This window comes from Nannospalax galili, unplaced genomic scaffold (assembly GCF_000622305.1).
Source record: "Nannospalax galili isolate Female #2095 unplaced genomic scaffold, S.galili_v1.0 scaffold591, whole genome shotgun sequence".
Classification (NCBI taxonomy): domain Eukaryota; kingdom Metazoa; phylum Chordata; class Mammalia; order Rodentia; family Spalacidae; genus Nannospalax; species Nannospalax galili.
This window is the reverse complement of record NW_008330926.1, coordinates 3,175,458-3,203,092: the sequence shown is the minus strand read 5'-3', so window position 1 is coordinate 3,203,092 and position 27,635 is coordinate 3,175,458. Positions and strand designations below refer to the sequence as shown.

The 27,635-nt window shown below is 41.0% G+C and overlaps 1 protein-coding gene across 2 annotated transcripts in view; it reads right to left on the bottom strand.

Moving 5' to 3' along the window:
- Nucleotides 1-1,445: 1,445 nt before the first annotated feature.
- Nucleotides 1,446-27,635, bottom strand: part of Ash1l (ASH1 like histone lysine methyltransferase) — a 176,026-nt gene continuing 149,836 nt past the window's right edge. For both annotated transcript variants that reach the window (XM_008854069.3, XM_008854077.3), the window contains 12 exons: nucleotides 21,263-21,415; nucleotides 17,713-17,767; nucleotides 17,474-17,606; nucleotides 14,967-15,215; nucleotides 13,821-13,907; nucleotides 12,157-12,247; nucleotides 10,664-10,802; nucleotides 10,381-10,553; nucleotides 8,104-8,270; nucleotides 6,135-6,175; nucleotides 5,048-5,349; nucleotides 1,446-4,501 (listed from right to left, as the gene is read on the bottom strand). In XM_008854069.3, coding sequence (XP_008852291.1) covers nucleotides 4,410-4,501; nucleotides 5,048-5,349; nucleotides 6,135-6,175; nucleotides 8,104-8,270; nucleotides 10,381-10,553; nucleotides 10,664-10,802; nucleotides 12,157-12,247; nucleotides 13,821-13,907; nucleotides 14,967-15,215; nucleotides 17,474-17,606; nucleotides 17,713-17,767; nucleotides 21,263-21,415 — 1,682 coding nt within the window. In that variant the 3' untranslated portion in view covers nucleotides 1,446-4,409. The remainder of the gene's footprint in view (nucleotides 4,502-5,047; nucleotides 5,350-6,134; nucleotides 6,176-8,103; nucleotides 8,271-10,380; nucleotides 10,554-10,663; nucleotides 10,803-12,156; nucleotides 12,248-13,820; nucleotides 13,908-14,966; nucleotides 15,216-17,473; nucleotides 17,607-17,712; nucleotides 17,768-21,262; nucleotides 21,416-27,635) is intronic.

The window sequence follows — 27,635 nt, the reverse complement described above, 5'->3', positions numbered from 1 at the left end:
CAGGTGTGACTTCCTCACAGAACCTGAAGTAGGCCAATTATTTAATTTTCTAATAGAACAACTCTAGTAGATACCAAAGATAAACAAAATTTAAACCTTATGAAAAGGCTTTATGTTAACTAATTGGTCTTGAGTCCAAAGTTCATAAAGATACTTTTTAAAATTATTTTTATTTTATGTGTATGCGTGTATTGCCTGCATGTGGGTAAGTGCACCCGTGTCGTGCAATGCCCGCGGAGGTCAGAGAGTCTGTTGGATCCCTCGGGACTGGAGTTATGGACAGTTGTTAGCTGCCATGTGGGTGCTGGGATTCAAACCCGGGTCATCTGCAAGAACAACCAGTGTTCTTAACCGCTGAGCCATCTCTCCAGCCCTACACTGAATTTTTAGTCAAATGCCTTGATGCTTCTGAGCAACTGTATTCTCTCTGGGTTTCCAGTGTAAATGACCCATGTCTGAGACAAAATTAAATCCTTTTAATTACAGGCAGGAGTGGGTTTATCTAATTAAGCTATTTTTTTTAATGCATGTGTATATATAGTATGTGTATGTGTGGCATGTGTGCAAGCATGCATATGGAGACCAGAGGTTGATGCCAGGAGTCTTCCTTGATGGCTTGATACCTTATAATACTGAGGCAGTCTTGATTCAGCTAGTCTGGCCAGCCAGCTTGCTCCAAAGATCTTTCTGTCTCAGTCTCCCAAGTGATGGGATTATAGGTGGGATTACCATGCCTGCCAGGCATTTACTTAGGTGCTGGCAATCCAAATTCTGTCCTTAACCTTGCAAAGCAAGTGCTTTGCCTACGGAGCCTTCACTAGCTCACTTTGGCGATTTCTGAAAATTTTCTGTTTGAGAAACTGATTGGGATTCTCACTCTAACACTAGTGATGAGGTATTTTTGGCAGGTTAATCTTCCCAAGCTTCAGTTTTTGCTTCTACACAATGGAAATAATAGATGGCTTTGTTACCTTGGATAAGTTACTTAACACCTCTGTTGCTTCAGTTTCTTATCTATAAACCCTACAAAAAATTGTGAAGATTAATAAATGAATACATAGAAGGTGCTTATGGTAGAAATGGTCTACACAGAGAGCATAAGAAAATGTGGCCTAAGGTTGGAGACATGGCTCAGTGGTTAAGAGCACAGGCTGCTCTTGTAGAAGACTGGGCTCCATTTCCAGTACCCACATGGAAGCTAACACCCATCCATAACTCCAGTTCCAAGGATATGATTACATGGGTGCACTTACATATATGCAGGCAAAACACTCATACGTAAAATAAAAACTTTAAAAAAGAACATGGTTTTAGCCGGGCATGGTGGCATTAGCACGCCTTTAATCCCACTTCCCAACTGCCTTTAATTAGCACTTGGAAGGCAGGGGAAGGCATGTATCTCTGAGTTCAAGGAAAGCCTGGTCTACAGGGAGACTTTGTCTCAAAAATAAAAAAAACCAAAAAAAAAAAAAAAAAAGTGGCTTTGGAGCCAGATGTAGTAGCACATGCATGTCATCCATGTGCTTGGGAGACTGAGGCAGAAGGACTGACTTTGAGGACAGACCTTCCTTGTCTCAAAACAACAAATAACCTAAAAAAAAATCCACTCACAAAAGTGGCTTTTGGGTAGAGGTATGGCTCAGTATTTGCTTAGTGTGCAAATACTGTGGGTTTGGCCCTCAGTATGGAAATGTGGCTCTATGTTATTGCCAGCTTCAGAGGTTACTAATGAGTGAGGAATGGATGTACGGAATAGCAGGGCATGTTTGAGAAATAGCTGGATGTCTGGTGTGCTGTTCATGGTCAGACTAAATCCAACAAGACCCTAGCATAGAAGAAATGACTTTATCAGGTGGTCAGCAGTGGGGGCTGTGCTCATGTGGGGCTCAGGATACTGATGATATTGTTTCAGAAACATCTCTTTGGAAACAGGATGGAGAAGATGCTGGGAGATTCTGGAGCACAGGAAGGGGGAGCTGAGGGAGAAACAAGCTCACCACTCAAGTTAGGAAAAGTTGTTTCCATTTAATACTAGACTTTCAAGGATTGAGATGCAAGCTTTTATGCAATTACATCCAATGTTAAAATTGGTAATACATAATTTACAAAGATTAACATCAAAACAATCATCTATTATTTAGATAGGCTTTTTTGTAAAAAGGAAATATATTAGCAGCATTTATATTTTCCGCAATCACACAGCCTACAGACATGCAGACTACTCTGTATCTATTTGCAGTGATGTAGTGCTTTGCCCCGCATTTCAAACACCAAAACCCGCCTGGCAGCTGGGGGGTTGTTCTTATTTTGTTATTATAAAATAACTGGAAAATAAAAAAAGGCATTAATTTCTACACCAGTAAGAAAAAACAAGTTTTTGCACTTACCTAACATTTGATTGTCTAAAAAACATTTGTTTTTAGTCTTTCAATAAAAGAAAGATAAAATGACAGCGTAGTGTCTTTTGCTTCTGTTCGCGTATTTTACAAAGTTTTTCCTTTTTTGTCTTTTTTAAAATCTTAGTGTTTAACACTATTAAAGGAAACATTGAATTTAATCTCTTTGTCATTTCCTTGCTTTTGACTAAAAGGAGACCCCCAAAGTGCCCTTAGTCCCACCTCCCTCCCGCCTACTCCCTGCAATGAAGAAAGAAAGAAACCACTGAAACGGGCTTGGACATGCGATTTTCCCAGCTCCACATGTGAGTATCTTATACCCAGGTCTCTTAGTAATGTACAGTGCTTCTCTACAGTAAGAAAATACTCCAAACTATTTTCTTAATTTCTCTTTTTTCTTTAATAAAATATTTATTTTGCTTTTTCTCTGCTCAAGGGGATCTATGGCATCCCCACCTTTTGTTTTTTTGTTTTTTTGTTTTTCCTTAAGAATGACACAGAAAGGAGAAGGAAAAAAAAAAAAATCAATGGAATGGAAGGTGGTCAATGTTTCTACCTAAACGAGTCAGAGCGTCATCATCATAAGGGGAAGGAAATATACAATTAGGACATCATTGGTCCAATATTAGAAAAAAGTAATGGGGACATGTTTACTAGTGTATTGCTTACCAATCACACAGCATACATACATATATATATATGTATATATATACACACATATATATATATATATATACACACACACACACATATATACACACACACACATATATATACACACATATAACTTGGCACATTTAAAAATCATCTTTTCTCTTATAAGAACATCTAAAATGTATATGCATATGTATGTCTGAGAAGATAAAGCAAAGCTTTTTGAGTTTTCTTTTAAAGAGATAGTATAGTCTCGTAACTTCTGGTCAAGTGACTGGGAGGGAAGGAGACCCTGGATATACCTCCCAATGATGAAGTCATTCAGGAAGGTAAAAGAAGATGGGACTAAGGGTAAAAAGAACACTGTCTCTTGAAGAGATGGACACTGAGAGCTATACAATTAGGAAAATAAGAGTAGTGTTTTCAATTGATAATCTACACTTACAACAAATACTCTGATAGGTGAATACTGCTGAACAGTTTATGTAGTGAGTTTTGTTGGGGGAGTTTATAGAGTTTTTATGTAGTTTTAAAAATGAAACTTTTTGAAATGTATCTTCATTTGCACAGCACAGCAGATATACAAGAACCACAGCGCATCAAAAACAGCATTGTGCTGGCGGGGGCTTGGCTTTCTCATCAGAAAAAAGTATGCTCGGCAGGTTATGAAGGGTAAAACAAAAATCATTAAAAGTACTGCCCTTCTGACCCCATGGGGGCCTCCTCTATCCCACGATTCCATTTTAGGGAGTAGAGATAGGAGAGTGGCAGCAGTTCTAAGTGCTTTGAGTTGTCAATTCATGTTTCACTTTGACCTGGTCGGGTAAGAAAGGAGGGAGAAACTTTCCTAGTCAAAGATCTTAGAAGAGGCCTCAGCTACTGTAACTGCTTTAGGTCTCTCGGGGTAGCTCTTAGAGCCAAAAGTGAATGGATGGGGTAGGACTGGGATCCCAGCCCTTTCCTTTGGATTTTGAATTTCTACCTGGGTATGGGAAACAGCTTCTTAGTGCCTGTGGGGTCAGAGGGTGACCCAGAAAAACCCAAGCTGTGGAGAGAGTTAAGTGCTGAAAAGTACCAATAGCTTCTGGTTATTCTTAATGTGGTCCTTCCTCTTCGCTACATTAACCCTTAGGGTAAAGCAATGAAGAGGAAAATTAAACTCAGCTGTCTCAGTCAGATCCACTTCCCCACCCTCTCCACTAGCTCCAAGCTTTAGTAAGTACCTAATGTCAAAGAGTTGACCCCACTCTCCTTGTCTGGAGGGACCTTTCCCACCCCTGTCCACACCCACAGAGCAGGAAACAGGACTGGTGAGTTCCACTGGATCCCAGATGCTTGAAGTTCTCATTTTTTTGAAGATCACTTCCGAAAGCTGTTTTCTGGAATAAACAAAGTACGCCTTCGCAGTTTCCTGCCTGATCCTTCTTCCAGCAAGTAGGTCACATCAATGGCTGAAAATAGAACCAAAGAGGCTCATCAAATACCACTCTCCCACATCTTATTCTGGAATTTAACTCAGGAATTCAATGATTTCTTTTCTGACCTAAAGCAATTTAGGCTATTCTCCAGCCCTAAGGGAGACACGATCGCACTTACCTATACGCAGGCAATACACGCATACACATAAAATAAAAATAAATAAATAAAATAAAAAAAAATTTAAGTTACATATCTAGTCTCCCAAAGGTGATTCTCTATGGAAAGAAATCATCTAGCCTTCCACAGTTTTACTTTGAATATGTAACAAAAGGTAGTCTGTGAAAGAATGTACCATTTTCTTGGAACACTTTCCACGTTGGCCCAGTAATTAGAAATTGTTTTGGATGGAGCTACAACTTAGTGGGAAAGTGCTTGCCTAGCACATCTGAGGCACTAGGTTTGATTTCCAGTATAACACACACACACACACACACACACACACTCACTCCCCACCCCCTGCTTTTTTGCTTCCTCTTCACTCACTTGTCTTCAACCCTAAATATGAGCCTGATTCTTACCATTTTTTCCAGGGATTTTCTCAAGGAGATTGAGCAAGATCTGGTTGAGTCGCTCCCGCTGGTTATGCCTTCGTTCTTCAGGTGTGCAGGTTAACTGGGGTTCTTGACTACTTTCCTCTGTTTTTTTTTCACCCTCACTGACTTCAGCAGTGGTCCTCTCCTGTTCTGGCTCCTCAAGACTGTGAATTTCATTGGCTGCTTGTTCCTGATTGGCTAGTACCTCTTCAATCAAGGGCAAAGCATCATCTTCTTGCCCTAGATCTTTTAGGGGTGGCTTTGAGCGTTCAGACTTCCAGGATGATCTGCCAAAAGGGTATGTAAATTTAGGCCAAGGCAAATGACTTGATAGGGAAATGACTTGGTATCATGGAGTCTACTTATCAGAGCCTTAGCTTGAGTTAAGAAACCTGAATACAGCCTTCACATTCACATTATTAGTATTTGTACAAACTATTAGTTTTCTCTAAAATTTAATTTTCCTTTTTTTAAAAAAAAATTCTGACAGTGCTTATAACATGCTAGGTTAGCATTCTATCAATTATAAAGTAATTTAATTTCTATTTCTAAAGTTAAACCTTCCTTCTTCTCAGGAACCTGAAGCAACAATGAGATAGAAATCCATGAATTATACTGGGCCTGGTCAGGCTGCTTACTTAGCTGTGATTGCCTCATAAATACAAAAGCAGCAGGGCTTATGATACCCATATCTGACTGCAATAATATTTAAGTGGGCTTTACTTTTCCTGGATCTCTTTTCTATATCCCTTATCTAATATTTCCTCACTTATCATAGGTTATTGGGATGGAGAAAGCAGTGGTCATTTATGTGCCTCCTTGACAGATAATAGAAAAGTCTTCTATAAGGAAGACCCTTCTCATGTGCCAAACAAGCAGAAATTTAAACTATAAGCTCAAACAGTTCATCCTGAGTGTATCTCTTCACCCATATTAGTGTTGGCATTATGCTGGTTTCTGTACAGTAAGTGCAGTCCCAGCAGTAGAGCCCAATATGGAGCTACTTGCTTTCCTGCTCTCTTCAAGTTCTTGGCCAACCCCTTAGAAGCCCTCACATTCTGCTAGAACTCACCGCCCTCCGTTCCTCTTGTAGTTGTCTGGGACATAATGAGGCTGCAGAAAAAAAAAGGGAGGAGGGGAGAGGTAAGCATATTAATGCTAGATCTGACTGGGGCCACTCAGGCTAAGGGAGGTATTTGGGTGACTTCATCACGGATTGATTGGTTGGCAGTTATGTTATTGAGGTGTTGACATCTTCCTTTCTTGTTTCACTTTTTTGTTGCCATGGGGTGAACAGCCTTTGCCACATGCTCTTGCCATGATGTACTGTGCTATCTCAGGCCCAAAACAACTGCTCTAAAGGACCATGGACTAAAATCTCAATCTGTAAGCCAATGCAAATCTTTCCTCCTTTTAAGTAGCTTATTCTCAGGTATTCTGACACAGTGACAGAACACTGACATGCACTCTCACTTTAAAGGAAAATACAAAGATGAGGAGCCTGTCCACTGGGGTTTTATAAAAGACATATATCGATGACCAAAATCTTAGGTAGTAATGATGGAAAACCACTGGTCTGTGGTCTTAACAATTAGAAACAAAACAAAACAAAACAAAACAACTACACAGGAAATAGTCTCAAAATGAAAATATTAACAATGGGTAAATGATATACCATCAAACTACATTTTTAAAATTACATTTAAAAATTATTTTTATTTTATCTATGAGTGTTTCATCTGCATGCATGTAAGTGTACTGCCAACATATGTGCAATGCTCATGGAGACTAGAAGAGTGAGTTGGATTCCCTAGAACTGTAGTTCACTGCCATGTCAGTGCTGGGAACTGAACCCAGGTCATCTGCAAGAGCAGCTAGTGCTCTCTTAACCTCTGAGCCATCTCTCCAGTCCCATTTTTTTTGGTTTTTGAGACAATGACTCACAATATAGCTCTAGCTGGCCTGGAACACACTATGTAGACCAGGCTGGTCTCCAACTCTCAATGATCTGCCTGCCTCTGCCTCCTGAGTGCTGAGATTGAAGGTGTACCACACCTGGCTATGTCTTACATTTTTGATCTAGGCATAAAAAAGAATTAAAAAAAAAAAAATCAAAGGATTTTAGAGCCAGGAAAAATGGTAGCCAGGTGTGGTGGTACATGACTGTAATCCCAGCACTCAGAAGGCAGAAGCAGGTAAACCTCTGTGAGTTCCAAGTCACCCTGGTCTAGATGGTGAGCTCCAGGCCACTCAGGGCTACATAACAAGAACTTTTTTTTAAAAAGGCACATTCCTATAACCCTAGCACTAGGAGGCTATAGCAGGAAGAAGGAAGACTGCTGAGAATTCAAGCCTGAGCTACACAGTGACTTCAAGGCAAACCTGGAGCAAACTTTGTCACAAGAACCTAAGAAAAAGAAAAGGTTTTTCAGGGTAACGTTTGTACATGCTTAAAATTATAAAGGTGAAAAAAAGGAAGGCATAGGAGATGGCTTAGAAGGTAATGGTACTTTTATGCATGAAGACTTGGGTTGAAATTCACAGTGCCCACATTAAAAAAACAGGCATGGCTCAGTGCTGGAAGTAGGGCAGAGACAAGAAGAGTTTGTTGGCTGCCAGCTTAGCTCCAGGTTCAGTGAGAGACCCTGTCTCAAGGGAATAAAGTGGAGAGTGATAGAAATGGGAGAGCCAACATCCTTCTCTGGTCTCCTCATGTGCAGTTTTACATACATGTGCATACACTACACACAATAAAGAAAAGAAGGAAAGAGAAAGAGAAAAAAAAAAAGGCATAGTTAGGCATAGTTGGCACTTAGGAGACAGAATCAAGAGGCTCAAAAAAGTTCAAGGGTAGCTGAGCCTTAACAGGTGAGATCCTGTCTGAAACAAACAAACAAATTAAGGTGATCCCAGCACTTGGGAGGCAGAGGCAGGTGGATCTCTGTGAGGTCAGCTTGGTCTACATAGTGAGTTTCATGCTGGCTGGGGCTATAGGGAGACCCTGTCAAAGACCAAAAACAAACAAAAAAATGGTGACTTACTGAGAAATCTCTTTTGGGAGTAAGCTTCTTGGGGAAATGATCAAAGGCATAGGGTTTAGTGCAGACAGGATAGCGGTTCCGGTGTATCTTGTAAAATAAGTGTGCTGACTTGTCAAGCCGATAATCACAGATGTATACATCTTGTTCCTTCACTCCTTTGGGTCTCCCTGTAAATCCAAACACTGTTAAAAAATCTGATTTCCTGAAATCAGATGGCTCAGTGGTTAACATCATGTGCTGCTCTTACAGATGACCAGAGTTTGGTTCCCAGCACCCATGACAGGTAGCTCACAACCACCTGTATTCAGTTCCAGGGGATCCAACATACTTTTCTGGCCTCTGAGGATATCTGTACTCATGTAAACATACCCACATACAGACACATAATTAAAAATAAAATAAATCTAAAAGTGAAAAAAAGAAAGAAATCTGATTTCCCTTTGTCTCTGGTAGCTGCCCAGAAAACAACTTCCATCTTTGAGAGAAAAGCTAGGCCCATAAGGAGAAAACACTGAAGCTATTTGGAAAGGCTGAGCAACCAAGCATTTTGATGGCTGCAGATGAAAGGAGAGTTCTTTTTCTAAAAGTATATTTTATGTGTATGAGTGTTTTGCCTGCATGATGTAAGTGCACCACATGCCTGTGGAGGTCAGAAGAGGATATCAGATCCCCTGAAACTGGAGTCACAAGTGGTTATGGGCCACTCTGAGTGATGAGAACCAAACCCAGGTCCTCTGGAAGAGCAAAAATTGCTCTTAACTGCTGAGCCATCTCTTCAGTCCTGAAAGGAGAGTTCTTAAACACCAGTGTCCCAAAAAGGAGATGGAATATAATAATGTAATGGAATAATAGGATGGACCCCCCCCCCCCGAAATACAGATTAAATGCTCAGGAATTTTTGAGTAGACATTCTGTGGGACAGAATGGTTCATGGGGGAATTATTAGAAAAGAGACGGGGGCTGGAGAGATTGCTCAGTGGTTAAGAACACTGACTGTTCTTGCAGAAGACCCAGTTTTGAATACCAGGACCCACATGACAGCTAACAACTGTCTGTAGCTCCAGTTCTAGGGGATCCGATGGCCTCTTCTGTCCTCCACGGGCACTGCACAACACGGGTGCACTTACCTACAAGCAGGCAATACACACATACACATAAAATTAAAATATTAAAAAGAAAAGAAAGACACATAAATATAAGGTAAATAGATGTGAAAGTGCAAACTTTCTTTTTTAATTGGAGAAGGAAGAGTCAGGGTCTAAGAGCAGCAAGCAGCGTGTGGGTACAGAATGGAATATTTTTATTTTTTAATATTTTATTTATTATTTTTATGTGTATGAGTATACTGCCTGCATATATGTGAATGTACCTGTGTCGTGCAATGCTACTGTGGAGGTCAGAAGAGGACTTCGGATTCCCCTGGAACTGGAGTTAAGGACGGTTCGTAGCTGCCATGTGGGTGCTGGGAATCAAACCCAGGTCCTCTGTAAGAGCAGTCAGTGCTCTTAACCACTGAGCCATCTCTCCAGCCCCTGAATGGAATGTTTATTATTTTGAATTTTTTTCTTAAGATACTGAGATAAAAATCTACATAACTAAACTCTTGGTTTTCTTCCTTTTTTTTTTTTTTTTCTTTTTTGATTTGTTTTTTCCAATAGGGTCTCTCTGTAGCTCCAGCTGGCCTGCGTCTGCTTCCTGAGTACAGGATTAAAGGCCTGGACATAGATAACTAAACTGTTGGTTTTGTAGATTATTTGATCTTTACAAACCTGTAAAATAAATACTAATCTGGATTCAGGGTAAGGGAACTGATACTGAGGCTTATTATCTTTTTCTCAGTGGCACATAAACTGTGTTGGAGCTAGATTTTGAAATTAGCATACAGTATGGTGTTATTGCATGCTGAAGAGGCAGAGGCTGGCAGATCTCTATGAGTTTTGAGTCCAGCTTGGCTCTATATAGTGAGTTCTATGCAAGCCAGAGCTACATAGTGAGACCCTTTCTCAATAAAAAACAAAAACAAATAAAAAAAATTGTAACACTTCTCTCTGTTGCTTCACAGTTAGTACTAGAGACTCTTTCAATACACAGAGACTTCAGAATTGGGGTGGGCAAGGATTGGAACTATTATATAGCTCAATAGTAGAGTGCTTGCTTAGCACTTACAAGGCCCTGGGTTCAGTTTACCAGCAACATAAAACACCAACAAAGAACAGGTTACGTAACTGCAGATCAATTAAATATGAGATCATTTCTAAACAAGACTTCATCATTTACCTTTACAATATGTATAAAGGTCCAACACACAGCAGGTTCCAACTACAGCCTCCAAGGGAATGATCTCATAAAGTGGCACCCGAAATAGTTCATTGTGATAGAACCGGCGGGATGGAGAATGATGGGTTTCATGGGGACGGAAATAATGGTGACCAAAGGCAAACCGTTCTTCTCTTCAAAAAAAATATATGAGAAAGGGAGAGGTTAAGTTTATCAGCAAATTGGAATATTTGCCTCTGGGTAGGACACAGCTGTAAGAAAGAGGTAAGACCCCAGCACATACTTTTCATTCTTCCAAAGCTTCTCAATTCGAAAGATGTCAAGCTTATCTCGGTTAGTATGAGATAACAGCCTATAGGACTGACGGACTGGGTGGCCATCAGGGGTACGCCGACTATCCCTCATCAAATACACACAATCACCTAGGGAGGCACAGGACAAAGGAGAAAGTTACAATGATTCTTGTATGAATTCTGTAAGGCATCCATTTACCTGACCCATGGTCTATAAAGAAAGAACTCATAATAGAAAAGGCCAGGCAGGCAGATGGCTCAGTGGCTGAATGCTTGCCTACCATGAGCAAGGTTCTGGGTTCTATTCCTAGTACTACAACCAAAACACACTATAAAATATATAAAATATAAGAACATAAAGCTAGGTTGGGTGTGATGGCGCACCCCTTTAAACCCAGCACTCAGGTGGTAGAAGTAGGTGGATCTCTGTGAGTTCAAGGCCAGCCTGGTCTACATAGTGAGGTTCCAGGCCAGCTGGGGCTACAGGGAGACCCTGTCTCAAAAAGACACAAACAAAAAAACAAAACAAAAAACATAAAGCTAAAGCTAGCAGCCTAATGATGACTATTATAAATTCCAAACTGTGAGCATTACATGAAGGATGTTTTTCATCTTTTGGATTTCCTGTGTCTCTTTCCTAGGTTTAAACTCAGTAGGTAGACCTTCCTAGTGTGCTTGAGGCCTAGGGTCATTCACTAGCACAGCAAAAAAACAAATAAAATTAGTATAAGCCAGGCATAGTAACTAATGCTTGTAATCCCAGCACTTGAGAGGCAGAGGCAGAAGGACTACCATGAGCTTGAGGCCTGGATTGGGCTACAGTCTGAAAAAACAATAAAACAAAACCAAACAAAAACAACAAAAAAACCCCAAATACTACCACTACCAATTAACTTAACAGAAACAACCAAACCAAGGGGAAGAGATTCATAAGGCCCCACCTTATGATGGTTGTTAGGTAAAGAGGAAGTCACATTCCTCAGCAGTGTGGCTACTGGTAAATTTCCCTTGCTCAAGTAAATAACCCCCCAACCCATGGTCATGTAGGCAACCCCAATTAAATGCAGTTGATACCCATCCCTATATAAACATAAAAGTAGAAGGGACATAACTAGGAAGAAAGGGGTTGGTGGGAGGATAAAGGTGGGAAGAAAGGATAATGGGGATATTATAATCAAAGTGTATTATATATGTCTGAAATATAAAAAGAAAAAAAACTTAAGCTTTGTAAACCTCTGTCTCTGTAAATCAGTATATATGGTAGAGGAAAGGCCGGGTATGGTGGTGCATGCCTTTAATCCCAGCACTGGGGAGGCCAGCCTGATATACACAGTGAGATCCACGCCAGCTGGAGCTATATGGAAACAAAAAAACAACAACAAAAAACCCCTCTCTTCAAGGCTTTATGGGACAGTAACTGTTATATGAAGCAAATACTTCCTACTATTCAGAAAGATCAGTGGGTTAATGCCTATGTACGCACCCTGACGAAGCAGCAAGTCATCTCGGAGCAAACAGATGAAGTAGACACAGCCAGGTTGGGCATAGTGGGGCCGTGGGATCATGGGTACCTCCTGATGAGAACAAAAAGCCAATGGACAAAGGCTAGAATTATTACATTTGGCCTAATGATGTCTACTGAAGAGAAGAATTAAAACCCAAAATTTAGTTGGGTGTGATAGCACGTCTTTAATGTCAAAACTTAGGAGGCAGAGGCAGGCAGATCTCTGTGATCTTCAAAGCCATCCTGGTCTACAAATCAAGTTCCAAACCAACCAGAGCTTTATAGGGAGACCTTATCTCAAAAAAACACACAAAAAACAAAAAAGCCAAAATCCAAATCAAAAGAAAAGAAAAATAACAAAACCAAACAAAAACCAAAACAGTAACAAAACCCCAAACCAAACCAAACCAAACCACAAAACCCCCTAAAATTCCCATTCAAGACTTAAAAGTTATTTCAATACACTAAAAATGTGAGAAAGATGGAAACCGTTAGTCACGAAACCTAAAAATGAAGGTGAATGATAAAACTGAAAGGCTAAATACCTTGGACAAGGTTTTATGAAGTTGCTCTGAGAAACCCCACAATGGAGACTTTGTGATAGCAGTGAAGATTACTTACAGATATTTAGTATTCAAGGGTCAGGGAAGCTGAACATTTAAAATGTATCCCTTACAATGGTTTACAGCAAGACCATTGTTAAGAAATGCTGCCTAAATCCCCGTTTACGGAAGTGACTTATCCAAGATAATACATACACATTGACTCATTCATTGATTGACTCGTGTGTGTGTGTGTGTGTGTGTGTATGTGCATGTGTGCGTGCGTGCGCAAGCTAGCTTGCCGTGTGAAGGTCAGAGGACAATTTGCAGTAGTTGGTTCTCTCTCTCTATAATTTGGGTCATGCTGTCAGGCTTGGCAGGAACCGCTGTTACTCAGTGAGCCAGCTTGCCAACCCAGGATCATACATACGAACATGGCAGTGCCAAGGTAAGAACCCATCCAACTTGGGTAAGTCACTGACCCTCATGCCAGTAAATAACTCTGAGTCAAGAGTGGTTTTCACCCAAACACTACCTAACAAATGGTATAGTGTCAACTTCTGAACTCTGTAAGTCTGTACAGACACTGGGAGGATGTAACAAGCTGACCCTGACCTGGGTTATATAGTGAGACCCAGACTAAAAAAGAACCTTAGTTTTATATAGTACCACTTTTCCTATAGTTCCAAGTATTTTATTTTCTTTCTTTTCTTTTTTCATTTATTTATTTGTCTTTTTAGACAAGGTCTCCCTGTAGCTCCAGCTGGCCTGGAACTTGCTGTGTAGAAAAGGATGACTTCTTACAGAGATCTACCTGTCTCTGCCTCCCTAATGCAGAAAAAAAGAAGGGCAAAAATAATTACCTTCAACTGGGTATTGTGGCACACACTTTTAATCTCAGCACTTGGGAGGCAAAGGCTGGCGGGTCTCTAATTCTAGGCCAGCTTGGTCTACATAGATGGTTCTGGGACAGTCAGAGATATACAGTGAAACCTGTCTCAAATAGCTCACAGTGTGAAGCTGAGGCATAGAGAAGCTGAGCAATTTTGCACAGCAGGAACATGTATAACATTCCTAATTATAAGCCAGAGGGCAGCTTACCCTGTCCACAGGCCGTGGGTCACACTGCTCACAAAGGTAGTGTTCCACATCTGAGTTTACTCCCATACAGTCACAGTGCTGCCACACCTAAAGAAAAAGGTTCAATTAACAAAGGGACTTAAGATTTATTGAGGAAATTTCTGAGAAATAATAATAATTCAATAGAATAAGGTGAAGTAAAACAGAATTAAGCCTAAGTAGGTGACAGAGATAAATGGTTAAATATGAGGAAAAAACAATGCCTGAATAAAAATAGACAAACTGATTTTTTTTTTTTTTTTTGGTCTTTTTGAGACAGGGTCTCCCCGTAGCCCCAGCTGGCCTGGAACCCACTATGTAGACCAGGCTGGCCTTGAACTCACAGGGATCCACCTGCCTCTGCCTCCCAAGTGCTGGGATTAAAGGCATGTGCCACCACGTCCAGCTGAAAAACTGATTTTAAAGAGTATTTTTGCCTTATATTTGAGTGTAACCTGCTATACACTGTTAGCCATCATGTGGGTGCTGGGAAGTGAACCTCAGTGGTTATAAGCCTGCCAGTGTTCTTAATTGCCGAATCATCTCTCCAGCCCCTCATCTCCCCATGTTATTCGTCCAGATCTATATATCAAAATCAATTTGTCGGGGGCTGAAGAGATGGCTCAGTGGTTAAGAGCACTGGCTGTTTTTGCAGAAGACCCAGGTTTGAATCCCAGCACCCACACAGCAGCTAACAACCATCTGTAACTCCAGTTCCAGACAATCTGACGCCCTAGTCTATCCTCCTCAGGCATTGCAAGACATGAGTGCATTTATATACACATAGGCAATGCACTCATACACACAAAATAAATGCAAAAAATTAAAATGGTGAGATGAATAGAGTTAAGAAAAAATGAATATACAACCAAACCATTACTTGCTAAATGATATATATTTATGCTGTAGCATTTATGAAAGGCTTTATACTCATTTTGTGAGACATGTATAGTGGAAAGAGGGCAGAAAGAATGGGGAATAGAGGGACTGGAGAGATGGCTCAGTGGTTTTAAAAAGGAGAAAGAGATATGATGAAGGATAACCAAAAGGAGGGCTAAATTCTAGTTCATAAAAAGCCTGCCATGTTATGCCCAAGGAGGAATGGGAACTTCGCCACCAAACACTCACCATGCACTTGTCACACTGGATCATGAGGCCTTCATCCTTGTAGAGGCCACAGATACAGCGGATAACATCATCGTCCTTCTCATGCCCATTCTCTTTCTCAGAGACAGAGGTCTCACTGCTGTCTGCTTCACTTGCTGTTTCACCCACAATCTCATCAATTTGGGCTGATGCCTCATGCCGGGCACTGTAATAGGCCTTCCGCAAGCGGCAAACATCTCTACCAATTGGGGATTTACGCCCATAGTACTTCTGAAGAAAACAGAAGAAAGAAATCGTGTTTGGTCTTCTCATTTTGGTTTAAAAATATACCTGCAAATGTAGTGACAAGCAGTCATTAACAAATTGAACTATAGTGAATTAAAATTAGAATCTGTATGGTATTTTTTCACTTGTATTGCTTTATTATTCAATTCCTGTCAAGAGTCTCATTATCCATAAAATTAAATATACAGTGCTAATGAAAACAATTGGGGGGCGACAGGGTGTGACTATGTAGTACTGGCTGGCCTGGAACTGACTATGGACACTAGCCTGGCATTTAACTCATAGAGGTCTATCTGCCTTTGCCTCCCAAATGCTGGGATTAAGGGCATATGCCATCACGTTCAGTAATAATGAATTTTAATTAATGTTTTAAGCACAACGTATTGTAGAATTCTTCCATGTTCCTTTCTCTGACAGATACCTGGAACTATGGAAGCAAGGTTTGACTAGAAAGCATGTTATAATTCAAGATTACTCTAATTATCCTCTTAGTTGTTTATTTTTCTCATGTTATCTGCCAACCTTTATGGATCCTTAGTAGCCTGTTCTATTCTCCAAATACTTCTCCATGGTAGTTCAAAAATCACTGGATAATTTATGTTTTCTATGTTCTATATATTTCATTTTGTGCTCTAGGTGCTTTTTATTTTGTAATATTTCATTATTTTTTTAATTTTATGTGTATGAGTGTACTGCCTGCATGTATATAAGTGTACCTGTGTTATACAGTGCCTATGTAGGTAACAAGACAGCATTATAACTATGGAAGCAAGGTTTGAATAGAAAGCATGTTATAATTCAAGTCCCTGGAACTGGAGTTACAGACAGTTGTTAGCAACATGTGAGTGCTGGGATTCGAACCTGGGTCTTTTGTAAGAGCAGCCAGTGCTCTTAACCTCTGAGCCATCTCTTTAGCCCCTGTTTTTGTTTTGAGACAGGGTTTTACTATGTAGTTCAGCCAGGGTTGGAACTTGAGATGATCCTCCTGCCTCAGCCTTTCAAGAGCTGAGCCACTATTCCTGGCTTCATATATACTTATTTTCATAAACAAAGATGACAGATATTAAACCAGAAAAATGTCTATATGGTGTAAAAGTTCATGGCAAAATTAGGATTTTTACAAAGATTCTATTTTTTCTTCTTTTTTTTGAGAAAATCCATTCTAGAATTTCCTGTGTGTGTGTTTGTGCAAGTGCACACGTATATTTGGGTGTCACATGTGTACAGGACAGAACTCAAGCCCCAATGCCCTCTGCTTTTCTGGCAGTTTGGTTTTTTGAGACAGAGTCTCACTTTGTAGTTGCAGCTGGACTGGAACTGTTTAACACAGACCATCCCAGGTTGGTCTCGATCTCACAGTAATTCACCTGCTTCTGCCGCTTGAGTGCTGGGACTAGAGGTATACACTACCAGGCCCAGCTTACCTTGTTTTTTTTTTTTCCTTTTTCAATTTGTTCACAAAGTGGTTGGCCACTGAGCTCCAGAGATTTGTCTGTCTCTACCTCTCCAGAACTGGAATTACAAGTGTACACCATCATGGCTGGCATTTTACATGGGCTTTGGGGCATAAAACTCAGGTCAGTCCTCACGCTTGAACACTTTTACTGACTGGGTGATCCCTAGCCTTAGAATATGTATCTTTCACATAGGTGCATGTGAGGGTATGTGCTCACATGTTTGCATGTGTGTAGAGGCCACAGGATAACTTTGGGTGTCATCCTCAGGAATCCTTTACCAGGTAGGTTGGACTGGCTAGACAATGAGCACAAGGGATACTCCTGTCTCTGTGCCTCCTCAGAGCTGGAATTATAAGAACACAGCATCACACTTGGCATTTTTAGGATTGAATTCATGTTTTCATATTTGCACAATAAGCACTTCTACTGATGGAACTAATTTAATGTTTTTTAATTCAAGAAATTGTTATTATTGGGACTGGAGAGGTAATGGCTCAGTGGTTTAGAGCATTTTTTGCTCTTTCAGAGGAATGGGGATTGGTTCCTTACTACCTCATGGTGGCTCACAACACCCAGCTCAGACCATTTTTTTCTTTTTTTTGTCTTTTTGAGACAGGGTCTCTCTGTAGCCCCACCTGGCCTGGAATTCACTATGTAGACCAGGCTGGCTTTGAACTTAGAGATCCACCTGCCTCTACCTTCAGAGTGCTGGGACTAAAGGCGTGCACCACCACACCCAGCAGACCAAACTTTTTAAAATATGGGTTTGAAGTAGGTGAAAAATACCTCAGCATTCCGAAAGACCTTGAGCATATCTGCATCAAAAGCTTCCACTGTCTTATAATAACCAATGAGGATCTGCTTTTCTATGGTGATGAGATCTAAGGGATCAGAGATCTTCTCATAATAATCAGCATTCCTGAAACACAAAGCCAGGGTGTCAATCTAATACAGTTAATTATTTTCTTTTTTTTCCACTTAGTTCTTTTCTAAATCTTGGACAATTATCACAAATGTGCACCTACTTTTTTTTGGGGGGTAGATTCAAAAGTGGAGCTGCAAGTGCTTGCCGGGAAGAATCTGAAAAAGAATGCACGGTTTAGTATACAGACTCTAAAAGAGAAGGGCAAATACTACCTCCTTCTTTGTTGTTTTACATTTAAGATAGAGTGCCTGCTACACTGCTCAGACTGATCTTAAATTCATGGGCTAAAGTCATCCTTCTAATCAGCTCCATGAGTAGCTGGAATTATGGGCACCCACTAGTTTACCTGGCTTGTATTATTTAACTAAAATTTATTTTTCTTGTTCAGGTATGATAGTACTATACATTATCTCAAAATATTTTTTCTTTTTAAGGAGTGCTGGTGAACTTTGCCTTGCACATGCTAAGTGCTTTTTCACTAAGTAACACTCCCAGCCTGCAAACATTATCTTTAGCTGAAAAGTAGGGTTAAAGTATGGTTCTCCTTGTTAAAAATCTACTTTTTTGGTGGTATATGCCTTTAATTCCAGCATTTAGGAAGCAGAGGCAGGTGATCTTTGAGATGGAGACCAGCCTGATCTACAGAATGAGTTTCAGGGCCAGCTGTGGCTACAGGAAGACCTTTCCTCAAAAAAACAAAACAAACAAACAACAACAAATAATCTAATCTTTTGTCTCACAGATATCAAACAATACAATTTTTAAAAATTTTATTATCTTTATTTTATGTATATGAGTGTATTGCCTGCCTGTGTGTAAGTGCAACCCTGTCATGCAATGCCCGTGAAGGTCAGAAGAGAGCATCGGGATTTACCCTGGAACTGGAGTTATAGCCAGTTGTCAGCCACCATGTGGGTATTGGGTATTGAACCCGGGTCCTCTGCAAGAGCAGCCAGTGCTATCAACTGCTGAGCCATTTCTCCAGTCCCCAAACAATACAATATTTGATCAAATAAAAAAATCAAGCAGGATACGAAAGATATAGTGTATATATTTGAGACTACAATGATAGTTGGGTAGTAATTTCCGATGAGTAATGTAAAACATAACTACTGTAAATTCCTGCTCCTGCTTACATGCAAGACCCTGAGCTTCTAATCCTCTTGTATCCACCTCTCACATGCTGAAATTACAGAGTGATAAATCTTTTTTGTTTGCTTATTTGTATTTTGAGACAGGGTCTCCCTGGAGCCTTGGCTGACCTGGAAGTATCTAGAACAAGTTGGCCTCCATCTCACAGAGATCTGTCTGCCTCTGACTCTTCAGTGCTGGGACTGAAGGTGCACATCACTATGCCTGGCTCAGAATGACAGCAAATATATCACCTTATCTAAAAACTGTTTTCCAGTCCCCCCTCCCCATCCACCTCTTTTGATCTTTTTGAGACAGGGTCTCCCTGTAGCCCCAACTGGCCTGGAACTCACTATGTAGACCAGGCTAGCTTCGAACTCACAGAGATCCACCTGCCTCTGTCTCCCTGAGTGCTGGGATTAAAATTGTATGCCACCGTGCCTTGCTCGAGTGTCTCTTAAATCTCCATAATTGTTATTACTGTTGGTCTAAATGTCATTAAATAACAGATAAAGAATAATTTCTTAAGTATTTTCTTAGAACTTATTTTCCTAAAACAGTTATTCTGTATGGAATAAATAGAATTCTTGCTGAGAGATTCCCATTTGCTACCTTATCTTCTGTCAGTGTCAATAGAGAGATAATGCTGCACAGAATGCCGTTAGAACAGACAAGGCTTTGTGAGAATGAAAAATGTAAAGTTTTGGAAATATAAATAGGTGCCATAAAACTTTACGTCTCAGGACAACCTGGTTCCCTCTATTGTATTTTTGGTAGTGCTGGGACAGAACTCAGGGCCTTGCCACTGAGCTCCACAATCAGCCCAGTTCCCTCTTTTCTATGCAAAAAGTCAACAAAATACCAAAGATAAATAGTAGACAAAAGAAAAAGAATTAAATTCCTTAGAATTTAGAGATAGAAGATAAAGAAACCAAAGCTAATCATAAAATGTCACAATTAGTTGTCAAAATCTGTTATTTATTTTTATTATACATTTATTTATTTTGTGTGTATATGTGTGGGTACATGTGTGCCATGGTGCCTATGTGGAAGTCAAAGGACAATTTATAGGAATCAGTTCTCTCTTTCTATCATGTGAGTCCTGGGGAATCGAGCTCAGGTTGTCAGTCTTGGAAGCAAGTGCCTTTACCAGTTGAGTCATCTTGCAGGACCAAAAGTCTCATTTTAAACATCCAGCAATTTTTTTTGGGGGGAGAGGGGGCTGTTTTTTGAGACAGGGTCTCCCTATAGCCCCAGCTGGCATGAAACTGCTATGTAGACCAGGTTGGCCCTGATCACACAAAGAGCCACCTGCCTCTGTCTCCGGTGTATATATACCACCAGGCTTGCCACAATCCCCCAATTTTTAGTTACCTTTTTTTTTTGTCTTTTTTTTTTGAGACAAAGTCTCAACTATGTAGCACTTAGCTGGCCTGGAACTCACTATGTAGACAAAGTTGGCCTCAAACTCACAAAGTTCTGACTGCCTCTGCTTCCTGAGTGGAGTGATGGGAACAAAGGCCTGAGAAGACAAGGCAGTATGTGGCCTCAAACTAGGATGACTGACCTTGAACTGATAGTTTAAGCACAGTACTGTGATTATAGGTGTGTCACTATGCCTAGACTTATCTGCTGTTATGGATGGATCCCCTGGGCTACATCTCCAGAATACATACATAATTAAAAAAATTGTTATTTACTTATATTTGTTTTATGTGTTTGAGTGTTTTGCCTGTGTGTATGTGGGTGCACCCATGTCTTACAATGCCAGAAGAGATTGTCAGATCCCCTGGAACTAGAGTTGCGAACAGCTGTTAGTCACCATGTGCTTGCTGGGAATCTAACGAGTCCTCTGCAAGAGCAGCCAGTGTTCAGCCACTGAGCAATCTCTTCAGCCCCACATTCGTTTTTTTTTTGGGTCTTTTTGAGACAGGGTCTCCCTGTAGCCCCAGCTGGCCTGGATTTGCTATGTAGACCAGGCTGGCCTTGACCTCACAGAGATCACCTGCCTCTGCCTCCCAAGTGCTGTGATTAAAGGCGTGCACCACGATGCCCGGCCACATTCATATTTTTTTAAAAAATATTTTATTAATTATTTTTATCTTATGTATACGCGTGCATTGCCTGCATATGTGTAAGTGCACCCGTGTAGTGCAATGCCCACGGAGGTCAGAAGAAGGCATCAGATCCTCTAGAACTGGAGCTACAGATGGTTGTTAACTACCATGTGGGTGCTGGGAATTGAACCCAGGTTCACTGCAAAAACAATCAGTGCTCTTAACCACTGAGCCATCTCTCCAGCTCCCCCACATTTGTATTTTAAAACTACAACTCATCCACAAAAATTATACTGAAGATTAGCTCAGCATACACAAGGATCTGGGTTCAAATTCTTTAAAAGTATAATGATCATAATTCTATAATCTCTGATAAAAGGGAGAACAAATTAAGCTACACTCATAATCTGTCACTTGTTCTTGGTCTGGGGAGTCTCAGGAAAGGGTAATTGATATATTTACCTTTGTAAGAGATGATGCCATCACAGATCTCTTTGAATATCTGGGCTAGGCGTGCTGCCCGAGCCACTTCAATGTTTTCCTCTGCAGCTGCCAACCGTCTTGTTCGAACAGATCTAGCTGTCTGTAGGGCAGAGAACTGGGTCATGAAGACATCTGGAAGGATAAGGTGAAAATTAATTTCAGGAAATGAAGAGTTTGATGTGGCTTTTTCTTCCCCAAGAAATTGCTACCATTCCCCCCCGCCCCTATTTTACTTTAAGATATTAAGTGGAATTAGTGGGCATATTTATTTCTCGTCCCCCAAAGAAAAACTGGAGAAGACTAGTGTTTACATAGTAGAAAAATGCTATGTAGTATAGACTGATACTCCAATACTTTTTCTCATCTGCATGATTTCTTCATGAAGCAATACACTAGTTTTCTTACCCTTAAAAGGGTATGGGGATGGAGAGATGGTTCAGTGGTTAAGAAGAAGGGCTGCTCTAGCAGAGGACCCAAGTTCAGTTCCCAACACCCACATGGCAGTTGACAACTATCTGTAATTCCAGTTCCAGCATATCTGATGCCTTCTTCTGGCCTCCATAGGCATTGTACACATGGGAACACTTACACATGTGCACAAAACACTCTGTGACATAAAATGAATTTTTAAAAAATGTTAAAAAAATAGTGCAAACAATTGAAGTAGAGGACCCAAGTTCAGTTCCCAGCACCCACCCACACTGAGTGCTCACAACTGTCTATAACTCTAGCTCCACGGGAATCCGAAGTCCTCTTCTGGACTCTACAGGTGGATCTCTGTGAGTTCAAGGCCAGCCTGGTCTACATAATGAGTTCCAGGACAGCTGGGGCTACAGGGAGACCCCATCTCAAAAAGAAAAAAAAGAGCAAAGCAAAAAGCAAGGCTTTTAAAAGGAAAGCACATCAAAGCAAAACATTTTTTCTGTATCTGAATTCTGGCTCCAGCAATTATTACTTGTTAACTTTTGGGCAAAATTAATCCATGTGTCTTAGTCTCTAAAAAGTAAAATGAAAATAATGTTAGTAGTTGGGTCCAGTGGCACAGTCCTCTAATTTCAGTTTTAGAAGAGGATGAGTCAAGAGGAAATCAAGGTCTGCCCGAACATCAGGTAAGTTCAAGGACAACATGAGAAACTTAGTGAAATCCCGTCTCACAATCCAAATACAGTGCAGGGCATGTAGTAGTAGAGCACGTGCCTTGCATATATGAGACCTTAGGTTCAGTCCACAGTATCACAAAAGGGAAAATAGTGGCAGTACTTTTCCTCATAAGTAAACTGTGTAGATTTTGAGATTTTTTTTTTTCCCTTGAGATAGGGTTTCACTGTATAGCCCTGGATGGTCAAGAACATGCTCAGATCCTCCTGCCTCTGTTTCCTAAATACTGGGTTTTTAGGCATATACCATCAAATCTGGTTGAGAAGTATTTTAGCTCTGAAGCAGGTAAGCATAGGGAATAATTTAGTAATCTAGGACTCCACTTGTTTGGACTATGCACATACCCCTCTTCTAGTAATGCACTTGATAGTCTAAAATCCTTACTTGTATAGCCTAGGCACATACACCCATCTCATACACCTACCAATCTGTTAGCAATGTAGGACCCCTCGATGCACATCCCATTGGGAACAATGGAATAAATTTCTCCTCTCCTTAAAAACCATCAAACACAGATTGCATTCAATTGTACCCCACTTATATCTGAGTATGAAGATAGGAAGGCTGACCTAGCCTAAACTTGTTTTGGAAGCATGTCCAATAAAGCAAACCATGTCCCTAAAATGAACTTTTGGAGAACTCTTAAAAAACTAAAAACGAACCTACCATATGACCCAGTTATACCACTCCTTGGCATATACCCAAAGGACTCATCCTATTGTAGAGACACTTGTACAACCATGCTTGTTGCTGCTCTTTTCACAATAGCTAAGAGATGGAAGCAACCTAAGTGTCCCTCAGCTGATGATTGGTTAACAAAAATGTGGTATATTTACACAATGGAGTTCTATTCAGCAGTAAAGAAAGATGAAATAATGAAATTTGCAGGTAAATGGATGATCTAGAAACTGTTATACTAAATAAAGTAACACAGACTCAGAAAAACAAATGACGTACGTTCTCCCTCATATGGCTCCTAGCACCAAATTCTTTTAAATTCCAGGTCCTTCTAATAAGAAGATGCTATACAGCAGTCCCTTCGGCATGAAATAACTACCATCATCATGACTTTGGCTGAGCCTGACCGCTAAACATAGTCAAAATTGGGCTTGCTGACGGTTGTGCTCATTCATTAAAGGAGTGCCAGTCACTGGACCCTCACCTGAGTATCCAAGCCACTCTTCCCAGCCAACTAGTACAGCCTTGAAAGACAAAAGAAAAATGAGGAAGAACCCAATAGAGGGATGCTTTTGAAAGCCCTTGTCAAGAAACTTCAATGGACTTTCATATGAACATTTGAAAATTGCAGTTCCGACTTTTTTCTAGTTCCCTGTCTAGAACTTGTAATGCTAATTACTTTGAGTTATGCAATTTGGGAGTCTTTTAGATAGACCCACTGAAGGGGGTAACCCAGTTGCCTCACCCTGAGTCCCTGTTCAGCATGGAGGAAGCCAGAGCAGTCTGCATCCCTATTTCCTATTGGCAATTTGGGTAACCCCTTCAGAGGATGGCATGATAAGAATAGGAGGTAGGAATTGGCTAGGCAGTTAGGGCAAAAAGACCCCAAAGAAATGTAGCCAGGTTCTTGGCTAAAAGCCAAAATGCCCTTGGGCCTGTTAGCAACATACTCTGTTCCAAAGGCCAAAAATGTCAAAAATATTTAGGAGCTTGTATCTAATCCTTAAAAGATTTTAGGGTTACCTCTTCAGAGGGGGAATGTTGGAGAGGAGGGAGTAGGCATGGATTTGATTAAAACACCTTATATACATGTATGAAATTCTCAAGTTTTTAAAAAATTTTTAAAAAATGAACTTTTAGTTCATAAATGAGTATCTCATATTTACCATCTTCTGCCAATGCACATTGGAAGGATATATAATTAAAACCAGATTCATTATGGAAGTAACATGCATTGTAGAGAAATGGTTACATGACTTAAATTGACAACCAAAGTAGAGAATCCCCCAAAGTATGCCCCTAGTAAACCAATCCCCTCTTTCTCTTGAATCCCATAAAAGGAAGCCCCAAACAGTAACTGGAGCACTTGAGTACATTTTCGCTCATGTGGTCTGTAGTCAGTCTGTCACCACCCCCCCCGCCGCCGTTTTTTTGAGGCAAGGTCTCCCTGTAGATCAGGCTGGCCTTGATCTCAAAGAAATCCACCTGTCACTGCAGGATTAAAAGTGTGCATCACCACGGCCGGCTAAAGGAGAGACAGCTGTGCATACTGAGACCCGAACTCCTGATGTTTAGGTTGTCAGCCTGAGCCTTTAATGGGTAAGCCATCTCTCCAGTCCATAGTTACTCTTGACAGCACACCTGACCTATTTGTTCTGCTTTGAAAAAAGTTACCTTGCTATATTTTCACTTAAAAAAATTTTATTATTTTTATGTGTATGTGTATATTGCCTGGATGTAGGTAAGTGCACCTGTGTCATGCAATGCCTCCTGAGTCAGAAGAGGCTGTCGGATCCCCTGTGACTGGAGTTACAGACAGTTGTTAGCTGCCATGTGGGTGCTGGGATTCGAACCCGGGTCTTCTGCAAGAACTAGTGTTCTTAACCACTGAGCCATCTCTCCATCCCCTACCTTGCTATTTTTGCAAATCTGTGAGTCTTTATTTCAATTCCTTGAATAGAGGCCAAGAACCTGGAAACACTCAGCATAGACCAAACCAGTGGTAACAGTTCAGTGCTTGAAATGTACATACTCAGTAAATTATTGTTATCATTATTGTAAGATTTGAATTGCTTGGGCTCTAAGTTCAAAGAAACTCTAACAATTAAATTATTGAAGTGATTTCAAATTCTGGACAAATTTCTTTATCATTGCTGAGATGGTTCAGTGAGGAAAAGGGTTTGCTGTCATACCACCAGAGTGCCTGTTCTGGCCTCCTTCTGGCATAGGGGCTGAGAACTCAGGGTGCTGCCTGAGAGAGCCTGGATCCTGCCCCCACGTGGTGGTGAGCTTCCCCAAATTGCGCCATACGCAACTCCGTAACTGGGACTACATGAGGCCCCTCCCAAGGCTCCACAGCAGACCTCTGACATTTGGTAGGATAAAGCTGAGATATCAGCAGACCACCAGAGTGCCTGTTCCAGCCTCCCTCTGACATAGGGGCTGAGCTGCCTGAGAGAGCCTGGATCCTGCCCCCACGTGGTGGTGAGCTTCCCCAAATTGCGCCATACGCAACTCCGTAACTGGGACTACATGAGGCCCCTCCCAAGGCTCCACAGCAGACCTCTGACATTTGGTAGGATAAAGCTGAGATATCAGCAGACCACCAGAGTGCCTGTTCCAGCCTCCCTCTGACATAGGGGCTGAGAACAATAGTAGGTAGGAATTGGCTAGGCAGTTAGGGTAAAAAGACCCCAAAGAAAAGTAGACAGTTTCTTGGCTAAAAGTTAAAATGTCCTTAGGCCTCTTAGCAACATACTCTGTTCCAAAGGCCCAAAATTACAAAAGTATTTGGGAGTTCTTATCTAATACTTAAAAGATTTTAGGGTTACCTCTTCAGAGGGATAATGTTAGAGTAGCAAAAATCCCCATTAGAAAGAAAGAAAGAAAGGGAAAGGAAAGGAAAAGAAAGGAAAGGAAAGGAAAAGAAAGGAAAGGAAAGGAAAAGAAAGGAAAGGAAAGGAAAAGAAAGGAAAGGAAAGGAAAAGAAAGGAAAGGAAAGGAAAAGAAAGGAAAGGAAAGGAAAAGAAAGGAAAGGAAAGGAAAGGAAAGGAAAGGAAAGGAAAGGAAAGGAAGAATACACGAAGTTAACTGAAAAAAGTGACACGGAAATATGGGAGGTGTTGGAAGGGAGAGAGTGGGCATGGATTTGATCAAAAACACCTTATATGCATACATAAAATTCTCAATAAGTTTTTTTAAAAATTTAAAACAACACACAAAAAAAGTGTTTGCTGCCATGCCTAATGACTCGAGTTCAAAGCCCAGGGCCTACAAGGGGGAAGGAGAGAATGGTGTTCCACAAGTTGTCCTCTGACCTCTACCACATTTGCACCTCCATCATACACATAAAGAGACAATAAGTAAGTGCCTTTTTAAAAAATTCTTTTTTCTTGACACAGCAGCAGATGGATCTCTGTGAGTTCGAGATCAGTCTGGTCTACACAGTGAGTTCCAGACCAGCTGGGGCTGCAGGGAGACCTGCTTCAAAAAGACCAAAGCTGGGTCCTGTCCCATTCCTCTCTCTCTGGGATAAGTCTATCACACCCTCCCACCCTTGACCCCCACAGCCTCACTCACTCGCCCATCTCCCCCACCCATCACTCCTCTAGCCTGGGTCCTGTCGCATTCCTTGTCTTGGCACCCCAGACATCAGCAGAACCACCACTGCTTCCTGATCCTTTGCATCCAGACCAACTCAGGTCCCCAGGAGCACTCTGGGCTTGGCCCCACCCTCACCTCCCTCTGCATCCCTGGGCCTGCAGGACCCACCAGCCTCTTTCCTGGACATAGGGGCTGACCTGTCCTCTTCTTGATCCTTTGCATCCAGACCAACCCAGCAACTCACTGCAGTACCCAGGAGCTCTTGGGGCTGCTTCCTGCCCCCAACTTCCTTTCCATCTCTCGGCGGCATGGCCACCAGCTGCTCTAGACCAGCATCCTTCCTGGGCCTGGCTTCCAGGCCAGTCCCAACCCCCAAATTCCTGAGGCCAAAATCTTTCCTGGAGGGACCCAGACCTTTGGAGAAAGCCGGAGAGCATCTGATCCTCATCTGACTTGGGCCTCTGTGGGAACTCCTAAAGACAAAAGCAATCTGGCCACTCCAATATAAAATCAAAAGAGAGAACCAGAAGCTTAGAGGAACCAGCCTTTCATGTGCAAAAAGTAAACTACAAAGATACATAAAGTTCACAAGAAGCAGACCTAAATCTGAAGACTTGAGTCTCACACAAGAATCAGAAACTACAAAAGAAATTCAGTATCAAAATCACAGAGAAAAAATAGTAACATGAAAAACCAAAATAACATATCCCCACCAAATACCAATAGTCTTCTAGAGGAGTACAATGAGAACCCCCTAGAGATAATGCAGGAAATGGAACTTACAAGAACAACTATAAATATGATAAAAGAATTCAGTGAATTTAAAGAACACAAAAAAAGAACTCAACTGAAGGAAGATAGGGATAAACTTCTGAATGAATTCAGGAAAGAGTTAGAAATATTGAAGAATACG